Here is a 25,000-nt window from a genome sequence, read left to right as displayed (position 1 = left end):
TATATATATATATATATATATATATATATATATATATATATATATATATATATATGTCGTACCTAGTAGCCAGAACGCACTTCTCGGCCTACTATGCAAGGCCCGATTTGCCTAATAGGCCGAGTGATTTTCTTTATTTTCAATAATTTTTTTCCAAATAGTTTATTTGAATTGTTATTATTATTTTATATTAGGACCATAATTTATTGACTTAGGTGTGTTAGTTTAGGTTAGGTTAGGTTAGGTTAGGTTAGGTTAGGTTAGGTTAAGATAGGTTAGGTTAGGTTAGGTTAGGTTAGGTTAGGTTAAGATAGGTTAGGTTAGGTTAAGATAGGTTAGGTTAGGTTAGGTTAGGTTAGGTTAGGTTAGGTTAAGATAGGTTAGGTTAGGTAGGGTTGGTTAGGTTCGGTCATATATCTACGTTAGTTTTAACTCAAATTTAAACAAATTAACTTATACGAAATGAAATGGAGAGAGTTATCATTACCTAAGAAAAAAATTGGAAAAATATTTAAATTCAGGAAAACTTGGCTTATTATGCAAATCGGGCCTTGCATAGTAGGCCAAGTACGACGTTCTGGCTACTAGGTACAACATATATATATTCACCAGCAGGTGTGGACAGGTATATGTGCGAGACGGTGTGTGAAGATAGTACCAGGATTGACTTCAAGTATCTACCTTTTTGCTCGGTATTTAAAAGTACCTGCTTTCAAATACATGTATTTGCAATATTATGATAGAAGTACTTAAAATGCCCCTTAATGAATGTCTTTTTATTTTAGGAAATACACTTGGAGATATTCAAGTACTTTCGTGTACTCTACAGCTACTTACAATCTACTTGATACATTTTACAAGTAACAATATGAAGAGAAGATGTTGCAACATGTAATCATATAAGCCTTTCTGAGTCAGTGTGATCCCAGGTCTCAAGGAAGTAACGTATTGCTTAGTCTTTGGCAGTTGCGACTTGTCTCATGGTAATTATATCATTCAATCTTCTCTCTTTAAAGTATCTCTAATTGAGATATATTTACACATCAAACTCCACATTCTGGTTGATATAACTCGAACTCATGCGAGGGAGTGAATTCGTACGAGTAAATGTTCACAGAAGGGGATAAAGCTAATGGGATATGTAAAAAACAGAGGACGACTACAGTATGTCCCAGGAAGACCTTGACAAACTCCAGGGTAAACAAATGGTTGCTGGAATTCAGTTCCAGCAAGTGTAAGGTAATGAGGATTGGAAGAACCATCCATATTATCGATAGCCAACAGCCTCTAACGACAGCCAAGGACCGCAATTCAAGTGTTGTCTCAGAAGGCTCGTTACACCGTCGCCAGATGGCACCACTCGTCCATCACTAACGAACGAACAGACATTTTGTGTATCCGAATTCCCCGCTCGCTGCCAATTTAGTCAACCCGCCGCTTAATTAACTCCAATTTGGGCTTTGTCGGTGATCAGTCAAGGGGGAAAAGATCATTTTCAATTGGCTGTTGAGAGGCCGTTCTCACCTCGCCCTCTCGAGCCTTAACTGCTGAACTGTTTCATGACGAGTGTAACTTTGAGTCTTTGTGGGTCACTTGCGAGGAGAGAGAGAGAGAGAGAGAGAGAGAGAGAGAGAGAGAGAGAGAGAGAGAGAGAGAGAGAGAGAGAGAGAGAGAGAGAGAGAGAGAGAGAGAGAGAGAGAGAGAGAGTGACGAAGAGAAGGAGGGAGATAGGGAGAGAATAAGAAAGTGAGGAGGGGGGGAGAGAGAAGAGAGAAGAGGAGGTGATGGAGGAAGCTGTGGAAAATATTTCCATCTGGTAGACAGATCAGCTAATCAAGCCAATAGATGGCGGTAAACTGTTTAACTTTACTAACTGCGAACTGGTAAATAATGACAGGTTCCCTTACCCTTGGAACCAAAAAAAACATTATTTTATATTTTATTCCGATATACAAGGAGCAGTTACAGTTACCATACACCCCCCCAAAGGAGCAGTTACAGTTACCATACACCCCCCCCCAAAGGAGCAGTTACAGTTACCATACACCCCCCCCAAAGGAGCAGTTACAGTTACCATACACCCCCCCCCAAAGGAGCAGTTACAGTTACCATACACCCCCCCCAAAGGAGCAGTTACAGTTACCATACACCCCCCCAAAGAAGCAGTTACAGTTACTATACACCCCCCAAAGGAGCAGTTACAGTTACCATACACCCCCCCCAAAGAAGCAGTTACAGTTACCATAAACCCCCCAAAGGAGCAGTTACAGTTACCATACACCCCCCAAAAGGAGCAGTTACAGTTACCATACACCCCCCAAAAGGAGCAGTTACAGTTACCATACACCCCCCAAAGGAGCAGTTACAGTTACCATACACCCCCCAAAAGGAGCAGTTACAGTTACCATACACCCCCCAAAAGGAGCAGTTACAGTTACCATACACCCCCACCCCAAAAGGAGCAGTTACAGTGACATTCGGCAGAGAAGTGAGACCCGTCAAGGAGACTGTTCGAGAACTCGTCGCCGGAGCAGTGACTGAAGAACACCTAAGAACACTCATAGTGCGGGTTCCCCACACCTCGCTATGGGTCTCCAGACTCTCATATCCGGGACCAGTCACCGGGTGTTTGTGTGTCAGCCCTACATCACCAGATGTTTAGTGAAGCAACAATCCTCCGTGGTGCAGTGGTAAAGCACCCGGCCAGCAGCTTCGCAAGCTCCGGCCTGGGGGTTCGTATCCAGGCCAGAAAGGATTGACTGGGTACCAGTCGTTATCTGTACGCCTCTGTTCACCTAGCAGTGAATGGGCAACATACCTATAAACAGTGCAACATGCCTTCAAACTCCCGCAGTCCACCATTTAACTAATATTATTGCATGCTGGCATTGCAGGCTTGGACAGGATGCAGCCAGCCTGTTAAGATGGAGCCCTGCAGAGCGCCTCTCGTTAACTAGGACAAAAGCCCCCCACCCCCTCCTTAACAGGCAATTGGTCTCCTGTGGTTGCAGGCACCATTACCTGACCACTAATTGCTGGGAGAGGCCAGTTAGGGCGTATTGCATAGGCCTTTAGTCTGGATCAATACTACAACATGAGTTTATTTATGTCGTGGAAAAGTCTATGAATCCGAATATTTAAGCCTTAATACTCGAGTCGATGAAGGTGGCTGATTGTATATAGGGTTCAAGCTCCTGGGTCCGGATTTTAGCGATGATTGTATTTGAACCATAACAGAATTTACGCTCGTAGCTTTTGTATAGGTTTTCTATGACCCGATTACTATCTTCTGTTTTCAGAACAGGAACAGAACAGAATTAGAACACTGATGCTAACGGGATCTGTTGGGAGGTCGGCCATGCTCTTGACCTTAAAAATATCGAATATTAAATTCTTGTGATTACTCAAGTATCGTAGTGAACAGTTGATAAATTGTTGGCCAACAAGCGACGTAATTTTACATGTTATAAAGTGAAACTATCTGAGAGTAGCGTGGCGGACAATTAATATATATTACTGCTGTCCATGACAGCAAAAATTGCAGTTTTCAATATTTTTTGTAGATTATTCTTAATTTTCGTGAGACAGGACAACCAGACCACGGATTACTAAACACACGATAGCCACCATTTACGAATATACATGTTACATCACACAATATTGACTGAGTAGTTAAGAACATTGAAAACGAGCCCATTGGCCAGAGCAGGACAATACAATGTTTTGCTAGGGGGGGAAAAAATGAAAATTTGAAATGCTGGACCCCTCACAGCTCGGCAGATATTGAGGGAAAAGTTAGGCCCAGGAAAAGTTGGACAGCGACGCAGAGGTGCAAATTGATATTGAAAATAAAGTTTGCTCAGGACCCCGCCAAAATCCTCCCGTCTGCCGCAAAAGAGGGAGATCTTACCAGAATTCTTGAACGTGTCCTCTAATATATATTTTTTTGGGGGGTTATTCTTGCTTCTCTTGATTTTCTTGACGTTAGCATTCTTACCCGTTGTCTCTTGTCATTGTCTCTCTCTTTACGTATCTGTTCTACAATTTTCGTTTGTTTTCTCTGGCTGATTCAATCCCCAACCGTCTAAGAGGTTGGCCACCATTCCTTTTCCCCGTTCCATTCCAAATCCTTATCCTGACCCCTTCCCAGTGCTATATAGTCGTAATGGCTTGGCGTTTTCTCCCTAACAATTCCTTCCCTATTCCCCCCTCTCTCACTCTATCAATCAAATGTTTTTAATTTCTTGACTTCAGGTGTTGACCGTAGGTGTGGGACGCGTATTCCTGATGAATTCAAGAGTTCGTGAGCGCCACATGTATTCATCCTCCTTGTGAATAAGTCAGCTCTATGAGTGTTGAGTTGCGTGTGTCACACACGCAACTCTTGGGGGGGCTCGAACGGTCGTAAGCCCAACACCAAACTAAGTCAAAAGCCATCGTGGCAATTATTCAAATGACCTAGCTTCCACTGTCTTGTTCGTCTGTCATCTGGTGCAGCGAGCTGACAGCTACTTGGACCAGTTTGATTTTCAAACTATGGAATGAAGCAGAGTTTGCTTGGAGAATCTCCTCCACTTATCCTTATAAATGTGGACAAAATAGACCTACATATGTCTTTATTCTATCTTGTGAAGTTCATCTCGTAGCAGGTCCACAAAGCAAGGGATTTTAAAATTTTCTTCTTCCTATCGAGCATCTTTAATGTAGAATACTGTGGTGTGTGTTCTCGTCGCTTTCTCTCAAGCTCATCTCACGCTTCGAATACCTTCCTTCTGCCCGGACATTTATCTTCCTCGGAGAGACTGTTATCATAGCATTAAAGGTCTGTCACACACTCTTTCTGTGTCTCCCAAGTTTTTGGTTGACAAATGTTCCATTCCACAGAATGGTTTTTCATTTGCATAGCCCCTCCTCTTCCATTAGTTACCCACCTCCCCTCACACGGCGTTTGGGAAATTTAAGAGTTTTCTATACAAGAAGTTGGAAATATAAAAGGAATTATATTGTAAACCCATGTGAGGCATAAATACAGAAATGGTAAAGGAAACAACGCTTAAATAAACATATTAAAAAATTATAAAATGCTCTCGGTATTTAACACAATGTATTTTTCGATTAAGAAGTATAAGCAACAACGAAAGTGTAATGTCACTTAACATAGCAAACTTGAAAGTCAAAAAGAAATTCGAAATATTGCAGTCACATTCGCTGCAAGATTATAAAAGAATTTATGAAAAAAATGTACCATTTAATCTCTCTCTCTCTCTCTCTCTCTCTCTCTCTCTCTCTCTCTCTCTCTCTCTCTCTCTCTCTCCTCTCTCTCTCTCTCTCTCTCTCTCTCTCTCTCTCTCTCTCTCTCTCTCTCTCTCTCTCTCTCTCTCTCTCTCTCTCTCTCTCTCTCTCTCTCTCTCTCTCTCTCTCTCTCTCTCTCTCTCTCTCTCTCTCTCTCTCTCTCTCTCTCTCTCTCTCTCTCTCTCTCTCCCTCCCTCCCTCCCTCCCTCTCTCTCTCTCTCTCTCTCTCTCTCTCTCTCTCTCTCTCTCTCTCTCTCTCTCTCTCTCTCTCTCTCTCTCTCTCTCCCTCCCTCCCTCCCTCCCTCCCTCCCTCCCTCTCTCTCTCTCTCTCTCTCTCACTCTCTCTCACTCTCTCTGCTAGACTCTTCCTGGAGCCGAGAGATAACAAAAGCATACTGACAGAACCTCCACATTATTAGAACTACCAGAGAGGAAACTGTCAGCTTACATAAAGCACTTATAAGGTTGGTTAACCTTTTCAAGGTTACAGCTGTTACCTTTTCAATTTTTACTGTAGTCATTCTGTTTATATGTATAAATGTGCGTATGTATACGCATACTTGCATGTATGTATGTATGTATGTATGTATGTATGTATGTATGTATGTATGTATGTATGTATGTATGTATGTATGTATATAAGTGTATGTGTATTTGGGAGGCAGTTTTTCTTGTAGAAATATTGTACTGAATATTATGGAAGAGGTTAAATCAATGGTTCTACCACGAATCTTCTCTATATCTCTAATATTATTTACTCGGGAGGGAAGTTAAACAATTAACCAGAGATACATTTATAATGATATCTAACCTGATGCTAAGACACGCGTTTCGTTGATCCTGTCAACATCATCAAGGACAGTGGGGGAAGTGGATATAAAATTTGATGATTGATTGATGAAGATTAAGCCACCCAAAAGGTGGCACGGGCATGAATAGCCCGTAAGTGGTGGCCCTTTTGAGCCATTACCAGTATCAAGAGCTGATACTGAAGATCTGTGGAGGCGCGACTGCACCCTGCGTGACGGGAGATGTCTCCCGGACCAAGTGGTGACCAGATGGTGGATATAAAATTTAGCTGGATCAACAATATATATGATTACGGGTTATTCATGCCCATGCCACCTCTTGGGTGACTTAATCTTCATGAATCACAATATATGACCAAGAAGGATGGAGTGACGTATGATGTTACACAGTTGATGTTGGCCTCGTCTTGAGGATGGTAGAATGTACCAAATTGTGATCCAGTTCTGAGATTGTTTGATATGTAGAGCTTTGGCTATGTCTAGTCAATTGTTGTTATATCTGTCGACTATTTCAGAGTTTGTGGTCAGAATATCACTGGTGATAGTCGCTTTCTGTGTAGGAATTGTGTTTTACAATGAAGCTATGTTGTGTTGAAAGAGAGGTTGTTGTCTTGCCAATATATTGAGATCGTATGGTATCTGGTTGATACCTGGTTGATGGGGTTCTGGGAGTTCTTCAACTCCCCCAAGCCCGGCCCGAGGCCAGACTTGACTTGTGAGAGTTTGGTCCACCAGGCTGTTGCTTGGAGCGGCCCGCAGGCCCACATACCCACCACAGCCCGGTTGGTCCGGCACTCCTTGGAGGAATAAATCTAGTTTCCTCTTGAAAATCACTCACTCCCGACGGTCGAAACTTGTGCGCAACAATATATATATATGGAAGTATGCGAACAAGCCTGACGTTACGGGTTCACCATAGCCCGTGCTACATGGACACTTCGTCCTGAGTAGCTAAATCTTTAACAACGAACAGGCCTGAATGGTCCCCAGGCATATATGCAACTGAAAACTCACACCCCAGAAGTGACTTGAACCCATACTGCCAAGAGCACTTTATATCAAAGTATATAAATTGCTTCTTGCTTAGGATTCAGTTAAGACTTTTGTAAATACCTGTTTGGAAACAAGGTTGTTTATTAATAAAATTACCTAGTAAACTCGGGATTGATAATTTTGTCTTAATTGTTTCTCTAGGATCTCCCCTAAAATTTGACAAGTGTTACATGTGAAGTGGTTTCACCTCACGAGTGTTTCAACCTAGACAACCAGGAACCCTTAGGCTAGCTCCCCCTTTATTGAAACTTATTACGGTGGTCACTAAAGCACCAAATTTTTTACGCTATGAACCATACAATTCAAAATTGCCGTTGAAAGGTTGCTCAGTTACCCTTCAGTCTTTCTTTCTTTAGCTCCATTTTCTCTCGTGCACTCCAGCAGACGTTACGTTTTCTTTAGATCTCGAGTCTACTAATTTATGTGGTTACTAGGATCAATTACCCCGCGACCCAGTCTCTGATCTGGTCAACCATGCGTGTGAAATAAAGATGTCTTGGTAGGTGGATTATTATTATTAATAATTCCTGCGTTTAGGGAACAATAACCACTGTCGGGGACAGGAAGCCTATAGTTCGGCTTATCGAGGTCCCCCTACGGCCTAGGCCGACTGCTCCCCACCTTGAGGTGCTTCCGGGGCTTAGTGTCCCCGCGGCCCGGTCGTCGACCAGGCCTCCCCACCGGATGCAGCACGAAACAGTTCCTTAATTCACAAGAACTGTTTTAGTCAGGTGATCAGTTTGTGATTTCATTGTGTATTTGTGTGTGCGGAGTCACCACTCTGGGAATGCCACGAGTGATCGTGACCTAACACAACCAGAATGCTAGAAATAGTGCCGACCCAATTGGCACTTCACCATACATGGAGTGCCAGATATTTAGTTCCGTCTTTGACAGTAATGGTCTCTTAACCCATGGCCAAATGTGTGATAAGGAGTGCAGGAGATGGACAACCCAGCGGGTTTTCTTCCTATTGCGGGGGAAGGGTGCGTGGTGCTTTAGTGACGTGTTAATAACTCCCAGGGTGGGTGACTGGGCAATACCAAACCACCCGTTGTTACCTTGTGATGAGCCTCCTGTGCCAGGTAAGTAACGGGCTCACCATAGCCCGTGCTATTTGGAACTTGTTCCGAGTGTTCCGCGTTTTGCTTTCTGCTACCCGCCAAACACACACTGAAACTACGACGTTGGTACAACGTTCGAACAAGTTTGAACACCTCCTAACCAATTATAACAACCAATATAGCAAGTTGTAACAACGTTCTAATACGTCATAAACACGTTAAGCCAAGATGTAACAACTTTATTACAAGTTGTAACAAGCGGAAAATAGAGACAGTTTCAGTTTGTGTTTCCAGGGCTATTCCTTGTGGCCTGTGATCTTACTGTTATGTAGGTCATTACGCTTGACCATACACACGTACTTGGTATTTGTCAACAATGCCCAAAGCCTCTCCTCTTTTGTTACAGTGAGAAGGGGGGGGGGGGAGGGGGGGGGAGGGGGGGAGGGGGGGGGATTAAAGAAAAACGGGGATTAGGGGGAAAGGAATAATAGTTCAAGATAAAACTAATTTGTAAGGGAAGTTATTTCAACACACATGGGTCTATATATTACCGTGTAGCATCCTCACGTGTACACACTGATGCTTGTGTACTGTGTGTTTATGTACTCTATATTTGTGGAGAGGATGGTTTCAGGTCTATTTCATCTTGGAATTGTGTGTTGAGGGGGGGGGGGGTTCCTTTAGGGGGTGTTGTTAGTCTCCAATTGGGCACGTAAACACACGACATTAGTTTCTTTCAAGGCTTTTGGTATCAGAAGAGTTCACCATGAACAAGCTGGGTCACTCTAAGCGCCAACAGACGTAAACAAGAGGCGGGAAGACCCCAAAAACAAAAAGGATGAGAGTGACGTTCTGGTTTGAATACAGTAATGAAATTTCTGGCATATCATACCACGAATTTTTGGCGCAGTTGCAATTTTATATTTTTTTCCCTCGCGTGATGTTAACGTTTCACTGGACAAAAATTAACACAGCAACACTTTTTTATATTCTTCATATTATATATATATATATATATATATATATATATATATATATATATATATATATATATATATATATATATATATATATATAACTGAAAACTCACACCCCAGAAGTGACTCGAACCCATGGCTTGGGTTCAGGCTTGTTCGCATTTGTGTTCCTCACGTGTGCCCCAAAGAATGAGGTGATTTGGTAAAATGCTATGCCCAAGATAACTATCCGAGTGCCGGCGGTGGGGTGGTTCATATAGCCTCGGCTATCACCTCATTATGTCCGGTCGTGATGGTCAAGTGGATTAAGGCGTCTTGTACATACCAGTTGCGTTGCTTCTGGGAGTATGGGTTCGAGTCACTTCTGGGGTGTGAGTTTTCAGTTGCATATGTCCTGGGGACCATTCAGGCTTGTTCGCATATATATATATATATATATATATATATATATATATATATATATATATATATATATATATATATATATATATATATATATATGACAATGTCAGACCACGGTGGAAAATGAAACAGGAATTTCCTTAAGTACTTTCGTATATTAAATACATCTTCAGAAGGAATGATTTTACAGATTGAGTGATGGGTATAAATAGGCAGGAGAGAGTGGTGAAGTGAGGTGAGGTACAATACTTGGACAACGCAGACGGCCCATTGGCCCATCAGATGCACCCAATTGGCCCATCCGATGTAGCACAATGGCCCATCTGATACAGCAGACATACAAGCACAATACATAGGTAATTATAACATAAAGAGGTAAATATATACAATGAATTAGTGAGACAAATGTTTTCCAATGATCCTACTTAAATCGCCCTTTAGCTGATCTATTAGAAATGGATCTAAGTTATATAGACCACTGCTAATATTCAAATTACTTTCTTTGGTGATCTGTATCAAAGCAGATTCAATTATGTTTCTGTTATAGGTGCTTTTACAATTTGTTATTGAAGAAGCGCTCTCCCAATCAATTTGGTGAGCTTTTTCTGACAAATGAACAAACAAAGCATTAGACAATTGGCTATGTCTTACAGAGTATTTATGTTGCGATATTCTACATTTTAAATCTTTAGATGTTTGCCCGACATAGAACTTATTACATTCCTTACAAGGTATTTTATAAATGACGCAATTATCACTACTTCATTCGCTGATTGGCTGGTGTCCCGTCGCACCTGCCCTCCGCCCTCCGCCACAAGTTGATGTCTGGGCTGCAGTGCTTCAGTATTGTCAGAATATCTCAGTGCTCCTTGCAGTTGACATCTCTCGCTGGTAGACTAAGCCTTGGCTTTCGTGTACTAAGGGAGGTGGCAGCTCGAAGCCAATATTCCAGCTCCATTCATATTTATTTTGCTATCACTGTAACTCACTTGTCTTAACGTAACTTTTCATTTGCCAGTGATTATTCATATTATTTTGTTTGTTGACTTGTCTTTTATATTTTATGTGCTTAACTTTATTCATGTCTTGTTTTTCTAAAGTAATTAAAATTTCATTGTTAATTTACTTGTGTTTTGTGTGTCTTCCCATTACCTTACCACAGACGAAAGCTCCAGCTTTTCTCTTTTTTTTCTCTAATGTGACGAGGCCCTGCCCCTAGCTTTTGAAATAGCCGAACACCAACGCTTTACCGTCACAATATATATATATATATATATATATATATATATATATATATATATATATATATATATATATATATATATATATATATATATATATAAGCCTATACTTGCATAAACCACAAGTGAAGATTAAATAATCTTTGGACAACACCCACCAGTGGGACTCGAACCCAGAAAGCACAACTACCTTCCAGTAGTTGTGCTTAAAATATATATATATATATATATATATATATATATATATATATATATATATATATATATATATATATATATATATATATATATATATATATATATATATATATATATATATATATTTTCTCCCCTTCCAAGCCATGAGTGAGGAAATATATTGTGGAGTCTTCCTATTTATTTTGCCTTTCTGATGGATCAATCATGTTGTGATGGCAGGAGTCAATATTGTATTCATCATTGTATCAGTTTATCCTGTAAGATAAATGGTCTCTAAACTGCTGGTGAAGGCAATTTTACGTCTACGGGATGTGAGTGGTTCACTAGTCGACCATCGGGCTAAGAGTTCGTTCACCGACACTAGTGCACATGTTCACTCATATGTACACATATACATACGGTTGAACTCATTTTCGTGAAGTAGCCACACGTTATGGGAGAAATATGTATTAAACACCCACATACACACTTACAAATACATATAAACACATACATATACATGAACGCATCCATACACGTACACACACACACGCGCGCGCACATACACACACGCGCGCGCACATACACACACGCGCGCGCACATACACACACGCGCGCGCACATACACACACCAACCAATATCTATACTACTACACTGTCTCAAAACCCATAACTCTCTCCTTGAGAGACCCATCATCTCTACTATAAAACTTTTCCCTGGTGCTCTCAGGTCCCCGAGACTGTTATGGGCATAGCCTGCACACTCGCTAGCCATCACAGTCAGGTAAATCCGGCAGTTCCTGCAAAAAAAACTTATCAAATTTCCACTTGAAAAATTCTGCTTCAACTCAGGTTAAATTTCCCATATTGGAAGGAAACTGAAAAAAGGTGGACTTGAGATGTTTACACTGTGTTCTCTAATTGTGTTTTGGGGACTTGATCCATTAGATTTATCTAACACTTCCTCATCATATATCTCACTCACGTTTGAGTCCTGATCTTCAATGACTATATGAAAAGATATATGTCTCTGTTTTACTCTAAGGATTAATATGTTTGTGTGCTTTGTCAGTGCCAGTATTTTAATTGCTTTTCTGGATCTATGTTTGTAGTTAAGTATCACAATACATTTTTGTACTCTACAATTTTGATTGTCTTGAAAGGTGATATAAGAACCAGATCACTACGGGCTCACCATAGACCGTGCTGCCTGGGACTTTTGTTCCGAGTAGCTGAATCTTAAACAACAACAACAACAAGAACCAGATGACATTCTATACTAGATAGCACAAGTGCTTTAAGAGTTCAATCAATGGAGTTGATTTTGATGTTCTAGTAATCTACTCCAATCAATTTCCTGGCTATTGGTGTGTGGCTATTTAGTGAGCTCTCTTGAGTGACATGTAACTGTAGCTTGTATGGCAAACTCCCCACCTTGTGCAACCGAGCTTCGTTTCACACCCACATGAGCCACAGAGACATTAGAAAGAACTTTTCAGTGTCAGAGTAGTTAGTAAATGGAATTCATTAGGCAGTGATGTGGTGGAGGCTGACTCCATACACAGTTTCAAATGGAGATATGATAGAGCTCGAGAAGCTCAGGAATCTGTACACCAGTTGATTGACAGTTGAGAGGCGGGAACAAAGAGCCAAAGCTCAACGCCTGCAAGCACAACTAGGTGAGTACACAACTTTGGCTTCATTGGCTTCACTCTCAATGTTCCTGTTTGAAATCTACGCGTTTGAACTCCACCTTGATATTGTGGATTTAAACTTCACCTCCTTACTCATTATTTCCTTCTCTTTCATTTTCTGGGCTATTGTCCCAAACTCAAATCAAATGTTTTTTTCAAAATCTGTGTAAAACGTCAGCATTTTGGTTTGCTTTATATATTTCGTAATTGTGTTGCAGTGATCAAGTATTTGGTAAAGACACGACCTTCCGGTTCTAAAACAGTGTTGAGTAGCAAGTCGGGGATCAATTCCCGACCGTCCACAAGTGGTTGGGAACCATTCCTTTCCCCCCGTCCCATCCCTAATCCTTATCCTGACCTCTTCCCAGTGCTATATAGTCGTAATGGCTTGGCGCTTTTCCCCCTGATTCTTCCCCTTCATTGGCTTCCACACAGGAGGAAAATTGGCTTCTTAGCACTCTAAAAAAAAACACACGAAGATCAACACGACCGATTTGTATTTTTTAGTTTTATTCAATACTTTTCTACTTCGCATGTGAAGCCGTTCTTTTGTGGCCTGTGTTTTTCTTTCCTCCATATTACATTAATTAAATCATCTATGTGATGAACACAGGTGCCTGACAGCTGGGTGGACAGCGCTTCGGATTCGTAGTCCTGAGGTTCCGGGTTCGATCCCCGGTGGAGGCGGAGACAAATGGGCAAATGTGTCTTTCACCCTGATGTCCCCATTACCTAGCGGTAAATAGGTACCTGGGAGTTAGACAACTGCTACGGGCTGCTTCCTGGGGGGTGGAGGCCTGGTCGAGGACCGGGCCGCGGGGACGCAAAGCCCCGAAGTCATCTCAAGATAACCTCAAGATAACACCTTGTACGAGCGTGGCTCGAGGATAGGTTTAAGACAGTTACATACAGAAATCACAATAGCGTGATGCATCAAATGAACAAATCCACAAGGGGCCGTGATGAGGGTTCGAACCTGCGTACGGGATGTTCCCTCGTGGATTTGTTCATATTCGAACCTCTCATCACGGCCCTTGTGGATTTGTTCATTTAAAGACAATTACTTAACAGGATAACCAAGACCTTGATGATAACCAAAAATATTAATATCCTATATCAAGCAAATGGTGTTTATATCAATTTAAGATAACGTCGAGTTTTATTTTACAATGATGAATATTAACTGATGCTTCTTGAAGGGTGTGATGACTTTAACCCCCCCCCGCCCCCCCCACCCCGTAGAGTCTGCTCTTGACTATAGGGCCATTAATAACCCAAGCCAACATTTAATCATATGGCAACACTGAGGATGAATCTTTCATATAGAGTTATAAAATGATCATTATATATAAATTAGCATTGTTATATATTATGTATTAAGGCATTTGTTTGCCTTAATACACAATATATAGTACTTGGCTATGAGTATATTCACCTAGTTGTATTCACCTAGTTGTGCTTGCGAAGGCTGAGCTCTGGTTCTTTCGGCCCGCCTCTCAACTGTCAATCAATCAAGTTTTTTTCATCCACACACACCTCCAGGAAGCAGCCCATAGCAGCTGTCTAACTCCCAGGTACCTATTTACTGCTAGGTGAACAGGTACATCAAGGTAAAAGAAACTCTGCCCATTTGTTTCCTCCATCTCCGGGGATCGATCCCTGAACCAAAGGATTACGAATTCCGAGCGCTGTCCACTCAGCCGTCAGGCCCCGTTGTGTACTGTGTAATCGATGTGAGTGAAACTCGGTTCAAATAATGGCGTCAGAAATAGTCAAGTGGAGTGTAAGTTAAATACTGAATTATGTAGGATAATTAAGTCACTATTTGACTATTGGTTTGTAAACTCGAGCGTCCTTTGTTTTAGCGATGGGCTAAGTTAAACTACCCCTAACCTAACCACGTAATTGAACCTTAGCTAACGAATCTGAACCCCACAACTGAACCTTAGCTAACGTATCTGAACCCCACAACTGAACCTTAGCTAACGTATCTGAACCCCACAACTGAACCTTAGCTAACGAATCTGAACCCCACAACTGAACCTTAGCTAACGAATCTGAACCCCAACACTGAACCTTAGCTAACGAATCTGAACCCCACAACTGAACCTTAGCTAACGAATCTGAACCCCACAACTGAACCTTAGCTAACGTATCTGAACCCCACACCTGAACCTCAGCTAACGTATCTGAACCCTACAACTGAACCTTAGCTAACGAATCTGAACCCCACAACTGAACCTTAGCTAACGAATCTGAACCCCACAACTGAACCTAAGCTAACGAATCTGAACCCCACAACTGAACCTTAGCTAACGAATCTGAACCCCACAAATGAACCTCAGCTAACGTATCTGAACCCTACAACTGAACCTTAGCTAACGAATCTGAACCCCACAACTGAACCTTAGCTAACGAATCTGAACCCCACAACTGAACCTAAGCTAACGAATCTTAACCCCACAACTGAACCTTAGCTAACGAATCTGAACCCCACAACTGAACCTTAGCTAACGAATCTGAACCCCACAACTGAACCTCAGCTAACGTATCTGAACCCCACACCTGAACCTCAGCTAACGTATCTGAACCCCACAACTGAACCTTAGCTAACGTATCTGAACCCCACAACTGAACCTTAGCTAACGTATCTGAGCCCTACAACTGAACCTTAGCTAACGAATCTGAACCCCACAACTGAACCTTAGCTAACGTATTTGAACCCTACAACTGAACCTTAGCTAACGTATCTGAACCCCACAACTGAACCTTAGCTAACGTATCTGAACCCCACAACTGAACCTTAGCTAACGTATCTGAACCCCACAACTGAACCTCAGCTAACGTATTTAACGTGGCGAGTAGAATGGCGAGTAGAATGGCGAGTAGAATAGCGAGTAGAGTAGCGAGTAGAATGGCTAGTAGAGTTGCGAGTTACTGCCGCAGTTATCACACGCTGCACGCAACAGTGAGCACGACCACACGTCATACTGCGTCCCAGTACTATTATATCTGGCAGGTAAAATGATAAATTATTGCCAATCCAATAATTAATCAAACAAATGCATCGTGCGCGCCAATGAACACATTAACTGACACATAAATGTATATTAGAATATATATATATATATATATATATATATATATATATATATATATATATATATATATATATATATATATATATATATATATATATATAATATATATAGTGTGTGTGTGTGTGTGTGTGTGTGTGTGTGTGTGTGTGTGTGTGTGTGCTAGAGGGGTATCCGGCGGTGTCCGGGTCTTGTGTCTTTTCCCTCACTCTTCCCCTCCGACCCCCCTCCTAAAATATAGCACTTTGGCCGATCTCGACTGACCTATGTCAGTGCCCTACCTCACTTGTATCATGTGTAAAAGTCGTGAGAGGCTAACCCCCGGCGTCTGGCCTCCAGAACCTTGGACATACATACATTCACCAATAGGTATATCCCTGTCCCATCCTAAATCCTTATCCCTTCCGATTACCATAAAGTCGTAATGGCTTGGTGCTTTCTCCTGAAGATTTCCTTCCCTTCCAATAGGTATAAATATTACATATAGACACCTCCAAGCTCGCCCCAGTCAACCCTCCTCCCAACTCCCTCTGCGACAACCTATTGGGACATATCTCTCTCCCCCCATATGTTAATGGTGCCCACTCCCCACCTCTTAAGAGCCAGCAGCAACAGTTGGCTGTGACAAAAACACATGTCAAGGGCTGGTGGCAGAGACGAAGTGAGGCACAGTTGTGGATTACCGCCCGGAGGCGGAGCGTCGCACAGGCGAATTCTCAGCGACAAAGGAGAGTAATAGAGAGGGAGAGGGATCCTAGCTGTCATCCCGTCTCCTAGGAAGGAGGGGTGACAGCTAGGATCCTGGGAGAGGCCAGTCAGTTTGACTGGCACTGGTCGCTGGAAGTAACTGGTTCCTCGCCATAAAGGTGCCGGAGTGGAGGACGTTCGTGCCACAGAGAGTGCTGTCATTGGAGGAAGAAGTGGTCGTTAGGAGGGGATCAGTCTAACAGCTTGTTACGTTGCTGTAAATGGTAGTCTCAGTACAGCTGCTTCGTCAACGGCTGTACCAAGAACAGTGACTTCTGTGGCGTTTATGTCATGTGTGACAATGTCAGTTAACATGGGTATTTTCTGTGAAAAAAGTCACATAGAATTATTACTTTTATATTATCACAGGTACATCACCAGTTATGCAACTACCCCTAGACTATATCAAGGGTTACATAGCTTGTGTTCTGTGTATATGTTATACGGATATAATTGCTGAAATGTTATCATTGTCTCTACATTTAGTTGGTTAAAAGTCTGCCTTGCTGTTAGCCTTATACTCTTCTTCCCTCCTTCCCAAACTCTATAAAAATTCTCTCGCTCTCTGTCTGTCTGTCTGTCTCTGTCTGTCTGTCTGTCTGTCTGTCTCTCTCTCTCTCTCTCTCTCTCTCTCTCTCTCTCTCTCTCTCTCTCTCTCTCTCTCTCTCTCTCTCTCTCTCTCTCTCTCTCTCTCTCTCTCTCTCTCTCTCTCTCTCTCTCTCTCTCTCTCTCTCTCTCTCTCTCTCTCTCTCTCTCTCTCTCTCTCTCTCTCTCTCTCTCTCTCTCTCTCTCTCTCTCTCTCTCTCTCGCTCTCGCTCTCTCCCTCTCTTTGTCCATTAAATTTCGGAGACAAATGCCTTTCTACACTCTGTCACCTGATATATGTTGCAATTTACATTTTAATAGCATTCAAGCCACTTAAAAATCGACAGTAAATTCTGTGTTAGTGGTTTATTATGCTAGCTAATTTAAAACCTTTTGTTATGCAAGTACAATATATTATTGTACAAATTGCATGGATGACGCATTAATTACAAGTGTGTCCTGCTCAGATTCCGTATTTCGTGTGTATTATATTGCTTTCTAATTTATCATGCAATTTATTTATAAAAATTCTGGCGATTTATTTGAACATTAGGAAATGGGAAACACCGCAGTAGGCCTACTGGCCTCTTCGTGGTAGGTTCTTTTAAAAATAAAAACAAATTTTACTCATATATCTATCTCTTTTTTAATTAAGACATTAAATTATTAATGCCGATAATACTAGATTATCATTTTGTTTTCCTAACGTCCTTGTAGATCAGGACAATATTTATCCTTGTCCTACATCTCTCAATGGACTATATGTTATGACACTACACACAGAAATCACAATAGCGTGATGTATCAAATGAATAAATTCACAAGGGCCGTGACGAGGATTCGAACCTACGCCCGGGAGCTTCCCAGACGCTGCCCTAATCGACTGAGCTACGACATTGTCAAAAAGAGTTGAAATCAGAAGTTGTACCTAACTTACTTGGATCCTGCAGCCTCTCCGAGGCACAAACCAGGGTTTTACACAACTCCCCCATGCACTCGAGCTATGTCAATCTGTTATGACTTTCTAACCTGCAAACGCAAGAAAGATTTCTAATGGTAGGGAGATAACTAATGCCACCATTTTAACACTATTATCCAAGTGAAGACTACCTGGCGGAAGAGGTAAAGGAACGAAATTGTTTTGTGTTTCCAGAGAGAAAATCATTTTAAATGACATTTCGTGCATCGATCTGCAGGTGGAAAATTCCATTAACGGAGCTGAAAGTCAGACACACAGCCAAGACGTCTGAAGATAACATTCATTCACAACAGGTAAACTTTACACCCAGCCAACGACCCCTTAGCGCACCTCCGTACACCTCCCTACACCTCCCCACACCTCCCCGCACCTCCCCACACCTCCCCGAGGTCAACGACCTCGTCCGGGTCGCATTCGCTTGGAATTCTCCTGAGCCTAGTTGAAAAATTCGATGCTATTCATTTCTATCTCTTCAATCAGTTTTTATTAGGAAAATCTAATTATCCCGAAGATGTCTCCGACTCTGATCTGGCGAGGAGATTGGACACGGAGGGAGGTGAGGTGGAGAGAATGTGGAGACACGGAGGAGGAGACGTCTGGAGACACGTGGAGAGAAGAGGGGGGGGGGGGATGAAGGGAGGACACAGAGAAAAATAAGGGACTTAGAGGACACAGAGAAGAATAGGAGTAGTCGGCACCCACCAGTCTCGGGAGACTATGGAGTTGCGTTCTGCTGGCCGAGGTTGGAGTGGCCTCTCCAGGGCGCAAAGCCAGGGTTGGTCGGTATGGAGGAGAAGCTGTTACCCATGTAGCAGGTCCATCCCCTTACAGAGAAGAGTAAGGCCAACAAAACAGAAGAGGCGAACGGAGAAGCTCAAGAGTCCCGGGGTAAGAGATAACCGTCGCCTGCAGCAGTGATCACGAGGATATACACTGAGATTCGGTAAAATATCAGCCTCACACGCGTCGGGGTCGACGGTTCGAGCCTCCTACAGCCCAGGTGAATGGACTGAGATTCAGGCTTGTACGTCTTCATCCACGAGGCGCCATGAGTCCCCGCTGCCCTGGTGGCCAGGGAGGGAATCTGACTTGATTAATTATGAAGCGACTGCAGCATCATTCATCTCCAAGACGCGATGACATCTCATTGCTGGGCGCTGATGCTGCGTGTCTCGCCACACTCTAGCGCCCTCAGCCTCGAAGTCAGTAGACAAGATGATGTCTTACCAGGTAAGACCATCATCACTATCTGGAGAAATTATTACAAGCCTCATCCGGTGGAACGTGAAGACTTAAGATGATTCGAAGACAGATTTCTTCCTTTCAAGACAAATTTGAAGAACTTGTTTTGGGTTGCGTCCGGGTAGCCTGTATAGGTCTTTTGGGTTGTTTTAAGTTCGTGTGTTAAGGAGGATGCGAGGGAGATCTCCTTCATGGAGACACGTTCTGTAAATTTTGTAGCAAGTCTGAAAAAGTGTATTGGAACAGCTTCATCGTTTGCTGCAACATTCTCGTGAGACACAATGTTGTGGAGGGTCTACACTCCAATCACTGCAGTTAATGAAGGGTTTTAGTATTTATTCTGTGGCATGGAATGGTGTTTTCAAAATTGTGGCAAACGAAATTTGCCACAATTTATTTTACATTCATTTACCATGCATTCAACATATGTATCAAGCTTGCCCTACAGATCAGGCATTCTGAAGCTGATTTGATTTGAATCGCCAAATATGCAACACGGGCTTCCCTCTCATGATGCATGACCTGTTAACTACAGCTGACTGCAGCTTCTCTCAGGATTGTGCAGCCCTTTATCCTCGTCGCCTGCACAGCATCTTACATCATGTTCCTGGCACTAAACTGCTTCACAGATAAATACCACCAAGGCATAAATACCACATCAATATATCAGTCCATGGTGACTGATATCTTGATGTGCTTGTTATCGACATCCTTGTTAGATAAGACCTGTCACAGAGTCCGTGCTATACAAGGACCTATCATAGAGTCCGTGCTATACAAGGACCTGTCACAGAGTCCGTGCTATACAAGGACCTATCATAGAGTCCGTGCTATACAAGGACCTATCATAGAGTCCGTGCTATACAAGGACCTATCATAGAGTCCGTGCTATACAAGGACCTATCATAGAGTCCGTGCTATACAAGGACCTATCATAGAGTCCGTGCTATACAAGGACCTATCATAGAGTCCGTGCTATACAAGGACCTATCATAGAGTCCGTGCTATACAAGGACCTATCATAGAGTCCGTGCTATACAAGGACCTATCATAGAGTCCGTGCTATACAAGGACCTATCATAGAGTCCGTGCTATACAAGGACCTATCATAGAGTCCGTGCTATACAAGGACCTATCATAGAGTCCGTGCTATACAAGGACCTATCATAGAGTCCGTGCTATACAAGGACCTATCATAGAGTCCGTGCTATACAAGGACCTATCATAGAGTCCGTGCTATACAAGGACCTGTCACAGAGTCCGTGCTATACAAGGACCTATCATAGAGTCCGTGCTATACAAGGACCTATCATAGAGTCCGTACTATACAAGGACCTATCATAGAGTCCGTGCTATACAAGAACTTGTCACAGAGGATTTAATCGTTAAAGAAGACTTACTTGTTGTAGAGGACAATGTCAGGAAGCCAGATGATCTCAGACGGGACGTACAACTCAGTCACTCCGCCATACTCTTCCGGGTCCCATTGAAACTTGTGATCGCGCCATTCCTGACGAGGGAGAAATAGAACCTTGTTAGCGGTTCAATGGTTAAGAGTCATCATTAGAGTCCCCCATCACCATGTTATTGATTGCCCAGGCTGCATGCACCAGACTCAAGAGACGAATTCGTCTGGTGCTGTAATTATGAGGAAAAGTGAGGGAAGGGACGTCACATTCCTCCCCTCACTTGGAAGGGGATGTGAGGATGGAGTGAAGGAATAGGGGCCCCAATACTTTGTCCATCGGGGGATCGAACGCCGAACCCAGCAAGACACATTTGCCTATTTACACACCGTGTAACCAATAAATAGGAATGTTGACCAGACCACACACTAGAAGGTGAAGGGACGACGACGTTTCGGTCCGTCCTGGACCCTTCTCAAGTCGATTGTCGATCGACTTGAGAATGGTCCAGGACGGGCCGAAACGTCGTCGTCCCTTCACCTTCTAGTGTGTGGTCTGGTCAACATACTTTAGCCACGTTATTGTGACTCATCGCCTGCAATAAATAGGAATGTATAATATCATTTTGTGAATAATTATCTCTGGGATAGGTTAGGTTAGGTGTTTTAGTTCTGTTGGCAATTATTTGCATTTGCAATAAGTGAGGGAAGCATTCACTACCTCACCTGAATCACATGTAACCCTCACTACCTCAGATTGCCTTGCCATGTTTTCCCTATAACACAACCCACTATTCGTTTTACATCCAGGTGGACAATTCCTGCCGGGTGCCCAGTCGCTCCTCCCCCTCTGCAGGGTTCGAACCACAGGACATGCCACTGACGAGGAGGGTGTGTGATCCACTACACCAGAGAGCGTCCAGAGGCTTCACTGACCTCTGGAAAAGCTGGACGAGATCCAGAAACTATTTTCTTCTAGACATCAGCACAATAGCGTATTTGTCCCCCTTCAGGAGATAACAGCCCAATTCCAGGACTCTCGTCCGGGCGGGATCAGCCGCTCTGAGGTGACTAGACAATATCCAGCCTCTTACAGCTTCTCTCTATTCTCCCACTTCCTCTAACTCCTCCGTTCTTCATTTGTTCCTCTTTTTGCCGTTTATTCTCATCATTTACGTGGATGAATTTTCTTTCATTATAAATCTCTATTTATCACTCAGTCTTGTCCCTCTTTTTATTTTCTTTATTACTCCTCTTTTTTCTTCCTTTTCCTTATCTTTTCTCACCCTTCAACTACTCTTCCATCACCCGATCCACCACACACCTTCCACGACTCCCGAGAAATATTTCAGTTATCGCTAAGACATTTGCCCTCGTGACGAGAGAACGGTTCACAAGGGCAGTAAGGGCAGACGGGGCGGGAGCAGGGTATTGGACTCCGTGTGAGCACTTCACCCTACACTCACACAGTGTACCTACGTTTTCTTCTTCCGTCAGTGTATTTGGCGTTCCGTCAGTGTGTTTGGCGTTCCGTCAGTGTGTTTGGCGTTCCGTTAGTGTGTTTTTGCGTTCCGCCAGTATGTTTTTGCGTTCCGTCAGTGTGTTTTGCGTTCCGTCAGTGTGTTTGGCGTTCCGCTAGTGTGTTTTTGCGTTCCGTCAGTGTGTTTTGCGTTCCGTCAGTGTGTTTTGCGTTCCGTCAGTGTGTTTGGCGTTCCGCCAGTGTGTTTGGCGTTCCGCCAGTGTGTTTTTGCGTTCCGTCAGTGTGTTTGGCGTTCCGCCAGTGTGTTTTTGCGTTCCGTCAGTGTGTTTGGCGTTCCGTCAGTGTGTTTGGCGTTCCGCCAGTGTGTTTTTGCGTTCTGCCAGTGTGTTTTGCGTTCCGTCAGTGTGTTTTAACAGGTTAACAGGGCCTTGGAGGATTCAGGGATGAAGGGTGAAGGCCAGTAGAAGGGGGGTGACAGGGAGGTAATGGGGTGAGGGGTCAGGTGGGTGAACATTTCAATGGGGACAGGGAGGGTTCAGGGTGATGAAGGCTCCTGTGGGGAGGAAGATGGAGGGTGTTGCACTTCTTTGAGGCTCTGGATGTGACTGTGGTTTCCTGGTTCTCTCCTCTCTCCATGCACTTCTTCTTGGCGTCTACTTCCCTGATTCTCTCATTCTCTGTCATGTCCTTCTGAAGGAATATCGTTTTGTATCCCCTCTTGCACTTACCAGGTGGTTCTTTCTTGCTCGAGTTTCCTCCTGTTTGGTCTCGTTCGTGAACACTATCTTTATCAGCCGATTTCTGTCCTGGTTGTACCAGCCTAGCCTGAAAACTTTTGCTACGCTTTGTTCAGCCCGCCTTCCATCTGTAACTCTTTCAGGATCTCTGTCACTCCTGCTCTGTGTGTGTGTGTGTACTCACAAGTTATTACATAAATGCCAATTCGTACGTAAATAAAAAATCTGACAAGCCTATATATATTTACAAAGACAAAATTTGGAAATCATTAGTCATACTCCAGAGTCCGTAGTCACTGCCCAACGTTGAAGCATATACAGAAAACACAATATCTTGCAATGGCATCTTATCACACCGAAATTTACGACTTCGTTTTCTTTATTTGGCGAGGGCAAACTGGGGTAAATTTGGCAGGAGGCCACCAGTGGATCAGACGGCCAGTCGGGCAGGAGGTCTGCTCCTGTGTAATTTCTCAATATAACACTGTCTATTGAACGGTACTGAGACAAATGGGAATTTTTTTATTCATTGACAGAATGTTAAGAAAAAGAATGTTAAGTGTTAAGTGGAAATATATGAAGTTAATCAAGATGACAAATAGACTGTTTTCTCAGAATTGATGACAAATAGACTGTTTTCTCAGAATTCATTTTTTCCGAGGCAGAGAAGAAATGGTAATGTTTAGCATATTAGATTGACTATTAATAGAATGATTTATGAAGTTTATATCTCCGTCATAAGTGTCAGTGGAAGGGTTATTAAGGCCACCCTACCGTGCCTCCTACCCCACCTTACCTTACCACTAACTTACAGAGTGACAGTGATATCATTATTAATGTGACAATGATGATCATAGACAGGAAAACAAGTAGTAATTAAGTTTAAGCTTTAAAGTCTCTATCTGCGACAGTGTGGAACTGCGGCAAAGAAAACATTGATCTGAGAATCATGATCAGAGCTGAGACAAGACGCTGATCTGAGATTCATGTACTTACTGAGACAGAAGAAGGAACATCGAATTAAGGAGGCGGGATGGAGTGAGAAAGAAAAAAGGAAGTAAAGAAGAGAAGGAACAAAAGGAGGAATTGAAAGAAAAGAGATAGTGATGCATAAAATTATTCACTACTTAGCATCAGATATGAAGGAGGCAGCAAAATGAAAGAAAAGTCTCGAGTAACTTATTAGAAGGAAGCAAGAGATGAACGGAAGTGGGACAAATAAAGTCAAATGAAAGAATTCAGAACATGAAAACACAATTAAAGAAGCGAGGAAGAGGCAACAGCAGAGAGGAACTAGGGTCTCAGAGAAGAGCACAGAGGCACACAGCAATGAGGCCATTCAATTCACACCTGTCACCACACACCTGTCACCACACACCTGTCACCACACACCTCTCACCCCACACATGTCACCCCACACGTCTGTCACCACACACATGTCACCACACACATGTCACCCCACACACCACACTGAGTGTAGCAATCTTGAGAGAGAGTAAAGGAATAAATATAGATGACTTTCAAATGAGATAATTACGTATATGGCTTCAGGAAAGTATAAAAACAGAGGAAGGAGAAGGAAGGACAACAAAGAAGGGCAAAAACAGAACACTACGAAAGAGAATTAAACAAACAGAGAATGAGTCTGCGAAATAAGGGTGGGGGGGGGGGGATGAGAGTTGTGAGAGGGTGGGGGGGGGGGATGAGAGTTGTGAGAGGGTGGGGGGGGGATGAGAGTTGTGAGAGGGTGGGGGGGGGGGAGGCTAGACAAAACATTTGGCGAGGCAGTTAATGACTCGAAGGGAAAGACAATCACTGCAATCAACAGTGATAGGGCCTGTAAGGACCCAGCTGGCCATGAACCATACGAACCTGCAGGGCAAGATTCACGAAGCAGTTACGCAAGCACTTACGAACCTGGGGCCAGATTCAGGGAGTAGTTACGTAAGCACTTACGAACCTGGGGTAAGATTCAGGGAGTAGTTACGAAAGCACTTACGAACCTGGGGTAAAATTCA

General features: G+C 43.0%; 1 protein-coding gene across 1 annotated transcript in view; it reads right to left on the bottom strand.

The window, feature by feature from the left end:
• Positions 1-25,000, bottom strand: part of nAChRalpha2 (nicotinic acetylcholine receptor alpha2) — a 343,741-nt gene that overhangs the window by 14,884 nt on the left and 303,857 nt on the right. Inside the window, exon 3 of the mRNA XM_069334668.1 lies at positions 20,761-20,870. Within this exon, the coding sequence (XP_069190769.1) occupies positions 20,761-20,870 (110 nt within the window). The remainder of the gene's footprint in view (positions 1-20,760; positions 20,871-25,000) is intronic.

This window comes from Procambarus clarkii, chromosome 31 (assembly GCF_040958095.1).
Source record: "Procambarus clarkii isolate CNS0578487 chromosome 31, FALCON_Pclarkii_2.0, whole genome shotgun sequence".
In the NCBI taxonomy this organism is placed as follows: domain Eukaryota; kingdom Metazoa; phylum Arthropoda; class Malacostraca; order Decapoda; family Cambaridae; genus Procambarus; species Procambarus clarkii.
Note: the sequence above shows the minus strand (reverse complement) of the source record. Positions and strands in the feature narration are given on the sequence as shown.